The 6,945-nt window shown below is 28.3% G+C and overlaps 1 protein-coding gene across 1 annotated transcript; it reads right to left on the reverse strand.

Moving 5' to 3' along the window:
* Positions 1-6,276: 6,276 nt before the first annotated feature.
* LOC111241011 (tyrosine-sulfated glycopeptide receptor 1-like) lies at positions 6,277-6,880 on the reverse strand. The gene has a single exon (XM_022777312.1). The coding sequence runs from the start codon at positions 6,838-6,840 to the stop codon at positions 6,277-6,279; it is 564 nt and encodes a 187-aa protein (XP_022633033.1). The 5' UTR covers positions 6,841-6,880.
* Positions 6,881-6,945: the final 65 nt, after the last annotated feature.

Genomic DNA, 6,945 nt, shown 5'->3' on the forward strand with positions numbered 1-6,945 from the left:
TACTCATTGGATATATGATTATGAGACTCAACCCTACAAGACAAATTTTAAGGTTGTTTTGCCTTCTAGGACATGATCTGTTCCTTTTATAGATCTACGTGTAAACATCACATTAGTCAGATTGATGACTAAATTACTTAGGATATTTTCCAATAAATTTGAAGACTTAAGTGGCAAAGAAAAATGCAAACACTTTTGTGGTACAAATAAAATGTTGAAAACAAAATGAGAAGGGTGAGGACGCGTCCCTAAAACCACCACTAACTCTATAGTTTAAACTTTGAAATTCATATGTTTCTGTTATTGACCAACAAAATCTTGAACTACCGACATTAGACTTAGTTACCTTAATATTTAGGATTTAGATTTGTATTCGTCAATACGAAAACAAAAGAATTATATTTATGAATTTAGGGTGTTTCATTCTCATTTTTTTCCCATTCCCCAGGAATATGAAAATGGGAACAATTACTCTCATGTTTGATAATTGGTTGCGTAAATATATTCTCGAGTACTTGTATACTTGCAAAAGATGACCCATTTACATTTTTCATTGTTTACATTCCGAAAAGAAGTATGTATTTTTTATTTTACAAAAGAAATATTAATATTTCAAGACAATTTTTTTTTATTTTTAAAATACTTTAAAACTGAATTTAGATGTACTTAAAGAAGTCTCAAATCGATTAAAAATAACAATAACACTGGATATAAAATTCATTTTATAAATTAATTTTATGATATTGAATTAGACTTAAAATTTATAATTTAAAAATAAAAAAAAAATATAAAACAACTCTCTTTTTTATCCTCATTCCATTTAATCAACCTTTTCAAAAATTAGGTTCGGGTGAAAACACTTTATAAAATAATAATTATATTTTGAAACAAGTAACATTATTTTATTTTATTAAAATACATTCATGTATTATATATTATATCAATCTATTATTTTTAATTACAATTACATTTACTAATCTACTTTAAATTTAAAATTATTATTTTATGGATTATAAAGTCATATGAAATCAATCCAAATAGATGTGAAGTTTAGAAGTCTGGGACATGAAAAACTACTATTTTATTGAACCAAATCATACGTGAAATTTTACTATAAATTAGAGTGATCACAGTATATTTCAAGGTTTTGGCAATGGAAGTGTTGGAGGGGAATCAGAATTTTGAATAATTCTGAACCACATTTGAAACTTGTCCATCTTTCACGTTTTGACTCTGCATGCATGGAAAGTCAAAATTCTTCTAATTATATCTTTCAACTTCATAGTTGAGTAAAGACTTAACACAGAATATTTGAATATAGAGATGTAGAAATTTTTTAGATCAAAGCTACGTAACCCACACACTAAATGGATTTAGTCTCAGTATGAAGTAATAACAAATTAAACATTAACTACAAAAAAAAAAACGATTTTAAAGTACATTATTTTTTATTTTTAAAGGATTAAACTCTAATATCTGCGACATCAAATTCACATTGAAATAAAATTCAGATGTTGAACGTAGGAAAATTTGACGTCACGGACTATACAACACACCATCGCTCAATTCGTATCACTTCTAACAAAAAACTAAAATGTTAGTACAGTAATAGGCACCAATTGACATTGGATTATACCATAGTTGATATTAACTGATGATATAAACCTGGCTGTGAAACCCTTGCCTGCGTCATGAACCTTGGCTGACGAGTAATGAGGGAGAAGAGAACACAACAACGACTTGTTCCACTAAGAACATGAGATTTGATGAATGCAATGCAGGTTTGGGACCAACGAAGAAATTTGGGGTCAAGTTGGAATTGAAATTTGGGGACAAATGGGAAGTGAGTGAAATTTGGGACATAGAGTTTGGTGAATTCAACATTAAGGCCTTGTTCACTTGAGTGAAGTTGGGAGAGAGTAATTGAGATGATTTGAAGATAATTTTTTTTGTTGTTTATTGGAATAGATTTGGAGATAAGTGAAAGTAGATTTGAAAGTAAAATTTGTGAAAATTAGTGTAAGATTTAATTTATATGACAAAAAAATTTACTTCCAAATTCACTCTCACCTACCTCCAAATCTATTCAAATAAACAACAAAAATATTTATCTTCAAATCCTCACAAATTCTCTCAATTACTCTCCTCGAAATCCACTCAAGTAAACGCGTCCTAAGTGAAACTAATAATTTAGGAAAAAAAGAAAAAAATTTAAATAGAAATGAGAATAAAAAGAAAAGAAACGTAAAGTCGCTCAAGAAGAAAAAAAATGAAAACCTCTTTTTAAATTTTTTTATTATAATAGAATATATATTGCTTTTTTTTTTCAAAAAAAAACCTATCTATTGATTTATTTTAAATTATAAATTTTAAAAAATAATATTAATTATTTATAAAAAACACTATCTATTATCATAGATATAGATAGTGTTTTTTCGAATAAGCACTATTTATTATTCTGTACATTTATATATAGCACTTATTTAAAAAGTACTATCTATTAAACGCTATCTATAGTCAATTTTGTAGTAGTGCACATTCCTTCAAAAATATCAATTAAGAAATCACACCACACTCTATCCACAACTCGACAACTTCTAGAAAATGGTGTTGAGTTGCTGTCATTTGAGGCTAACACCTAACTTATGATTAAAGTACATGTGAGTATGAAAACCACAATTTTTATATCAAGTAGCACTAGTGGAAAAATATCTTTCTATGACGACCTATAATGACAGACAAAAATTATCCATCATAATAGATTGACTAGTGGCATAATTGTAATAAAAATAACATATATTATAACAGCTTTGTATATCAGTCATAATATGAATGTGGTGACAAACTTGTAAATAAGGATAAGTTATATTATGACGTAGTTTTATATATAAGTTATAATAAGAAACACGGTGACAAACCTGTTATCACGTAGATATGGACATCTGTCATAAGGTGTGAATGTATTATGATGGAGTTTTAGAAATCAGTCATAATATCTCTCTTATCTAATTTTTTCATTTCCCTCTCTGTCAACATCCAATTTTGTCCGGAAAAGTAAGTAATCAATATTAAAGAAAATAATAATCTTCGTCAATGCAGGGCACATCACTTTAGATTGTTTTTGAAATTTTTTTAACATGGTAATGATTTGAATCAATATTATGGCATTAATGGGAAGCAATAATAACAAATATATTGATATAATCTGCTGCATCAGTTTTTTCCTGAAGAAAAAATAAGATCTTTTTTAAATGGGCAAATTTTCTGACAATTATTATAATCTTTGTCACAAATTTTATTTGATTTATTTGATTGCAATCAAGACTATTTCTTTCCCTATTTTGCTAATTGTCAATTAATTCGCCATTAAGGCAAGATCACATTAATATTACAATATGTGCCTATAAATACACACTCTGTGGAAAGAAGAAGGGTACTGAAAAAAATAGAGAAAAAAGACCTAGAGATAATAGAAATTAAAAGAAAGAGTATAGAGAAAAATAGGTTTTCACATCTAAGGGTTATGTCAAAAACAACCACGAGAAATCACTAAGGGAGTTCCAAAAGCTAAAAAGGTATGTCTCCTCTACACTCTTATTTTTTCTCTTTTTACTATACTTTGAACTTTTCTTCCAAAGATACTTTGTTTTTGTACGCGCAGATAATGTTTTCTTAAAATCATTTTTTTTAATTTAAGTACGCGTTGGACTATGGCTAGTTTCTTCTTCTTCTTTTTTTCTTAAAATATAAGAAATACAAAACTATTTAAAACCAAAAAAGGTTAATTTTTTTGTTAAACTAAATCTTTTTATCAAAATTACGTGATCCCTTATTTCCGGGCTTTTCAAAAATATAAATCAATCCATTCTCTTTAACAAACTCACAAACCTTTTTCTAGATAAAGAACTACGTGAGCCCTGATTGTCCATTAATGGATATACGTAGGACCAAGGTCAATCCTTGCCGGGTTCATAAAAAAAAAATATTTTTTTGTTTCTTAATAATTTTATTTTTAGTTTAATTTCATTTTTTTTGGGGAAAATTATTTATTTTGGAAAACCACGTTAATTTTATACATTTAATTAAAGGTACTGCCTTTGGGCAGGCGCGGTAGGGTGCTAACACCTTCCTTACGCGTAACCGATTTCCGAACTTAAAAATCTCTTTTTCGTAGACCATGTTTTTTTAGGGTTTTTCCATAGTTTTCCAAAATAAATTATGGTGGCGACTCCCAAAATATTTTCTGAAACCGTTTGTTTTTCGGTTCGCCGTCCCGTCGCGATCCCGGTTGCGACAGCTGGCGACTCCACTAGGGAGGTTAGAGAATCAGGCCTTGATAATTAAATGTGCAAAATTGATGTGGTTTTTCTTATTTTATTTTATTTTGCTTTATTTTATATTATTTTATTCCTTTTTTATTTTATTTTATTTTATTTCCCCTTTTGTTTATATGTGATTGTCTTTATTTATTTTGGTATTTTATTCTTTTTATTATTATTATTATTGTTGTACATATCATGAGTGGGGCCCTATACCCGGGTCTGAGTGCAACATAGAATTAGAGGGGTTGTGTAGCGGTGTCACGTCTAGACTGTCTCCAGTTTGGCTATCGTGAAAACCCCAGCCAGTGGTTGTTCTCTTTACATGCAATTTCATATCTAGTTGCGTCCAACTGTTGTGGAAAAGCTATGAAAAGGACCATAACTCTGGTGGCCTTGATCTTAGGTTTAGGAAGCCTTCCTTGTGAGATTGCATATACATTGCTTAGACCTAGGGACATTGGACCTATCCTAAAAGCATAAAACATGTTGGCTTTTAATCATTATTTGGCATATATGTTTTCATGCATCATATGCATTAGCAACATTTTTATCATTTTCCCTAATTTTCTTTATACATAACAATAAATGCGTCATGTTTTTATAAAAAAAAACAAGAACAAAAATGTCATGCTTTGAATAAATAAATAAAGTAAAATANACACTTTTTAGTCAAATGTATTAATAAAACTTTCATTTTCTTTTAAGCNTTTANGACATGAAATCGCGAAAATAGTTTTCTTCTTCATCATTTTCCATCATCCATTTTATCCTCCAAAAAAGATCAATTTACAAGGGGGCATTATTTTAAAGTGATCGCAAACAATCTTTTTAGCAAAAAAATATATAAAAAAAAATTTCTCAAAAAGTTTTTTTCATTTTCATTTCGAAAAAAAATATAGAAAGGGAAATCATTCCATTTTGAGTAAATTATTATCATACGTTTTTTATCTTTTTTTAATAACTGATAGTACTTTCTGTGTGCATTGCTGGAAAACACTCATCCTCCAGCCTTTCCCCAAAAGAAAAAGAGTTTGATATATGTACAATAAATTAAAAACAAAAATATATTTTGAGACACATAATATTCTTTTACATTTAAATAAGTAACTTTATTTTGAATTTCAAAAACACAATAAATTCACCAATGAGCAATTTTTATCTTATAACTTTTCTAAAAAAATAATATAACTTTGATATGTTTAATTTAAATTTTAAAGAAATTTACCATTGAATATGAAACTTATAATTTAAATTTTAAAATTTTAAATATATTTAATTTAAAACATTACGCTGTCTCACATAATAATAAATATTAATTTTTTATTTTTAATATCATAGTTTTATTTACCATTTATTAGTCAATTGATAATATTTTATTGTTGTTTATTTTCCTTAAACTTAGCACTTTTTTATTTATATAATGTATATTTACAATAGGAATCTTAATTTTTAAGAAATGGTTTATCCTAAACTTCTTTTCTTCGATTCGATACATTAATATTTAACATCTCTCAAAGATTAATTATGTTTTGAAAAATTTGATGAAATTTGTTTAAAATAGATAAGAAATGACTGTATATTCTGCTATGTATAATTATTTTAAAAAAATATTATGTATATTCTGTTTATAAAATTTTATTTATCAGTAGTTATTAACAAGGGAAAAGAAGTACTATAACTAAATTATTGCTGTATAATTGTAAATTTTGATGATTCAGCCACACAGCAACAACACCAAAATTTCAAGAGGATGCACAGATAAATATTTTGCATTTATTTAATATTATTTTCTTTTATCTATTTTTATTTTTTACTTTTTTTTCTTCTAAAAGTATAAAAATCTATTTTTCTAGAATTATTTGTCTTATAATATAATAAAATATAAATATCTATCACCCTATCTTACTCAACCAACAATTGATAATCGAAAATTCAGAATAGTTGTAACATAGAATCAATAAGGGTTCCACCTCATGATTCTATAATTTTGTCCCAAACGATGCACATAAACAAAATCAAGCTGAGGAACAATCTTGCAGAGGATGTCTTCCAGGTGTTTGGAATACCACATTCTCCATCTCTTGAAGAAAATGAGTGGGAATATGTAAATTCCAAAGCCAAAAGTAAACCCCAATTCCACACTCAAGATATTCCNNTCAATTGAACCCTTTGNATCAGAATGANGTGTTTCTGNTGATGGTGNTGAAAACTTTTTCCNTCCACCATCACAGTTCTGGGTTAGTGGAGGTCCACATAGCCCTTCATTGCCCACAAATGAATCACTCTCAAATGTCTGAATTTGTGTGCCTGTGGGTATTTTGCCCACCAAATGATTGTAAGAGAGATTCATGACAGCCAGAAATGATAACTTTGCAATCTCTGTTGGAATCTCTCCACTCAAAGAGTTTACTGACAAGTCTAAGGACTCAAGGTGCTTCAGATTGCCTAAGGAAGAAGGGATGCTACCAGAGAAAGTGTTCTGTGACAGGTTAAGAGCATGCAGTGCAGTGAGATTCATAAGCTCTTCTGGTATTGGCCCTTTAAAACTGTTTGATGAGAAATCCAAGGAAGTGAAGGCAGTGAGGATTTTAACTAAATTTAACTGTCTACCTTTGTTCACAAT

The sequence above is a fragment of the Vigna radiata genome, unplaced genomic scaffold (genome assembly GCF_000741045.1).
Source record: "Vigna radiata var. radiata cultivar VC1973A unplaced genomic scaffold, Vradiata_ver6 scaffold_737, whole genome shotgun sequence".
NCBI lineage: Eukaryota > Viridiplantae > Streptophyta > Magnoliopsida > Fabales > Fabaceae > Vigna > Vigna radiata.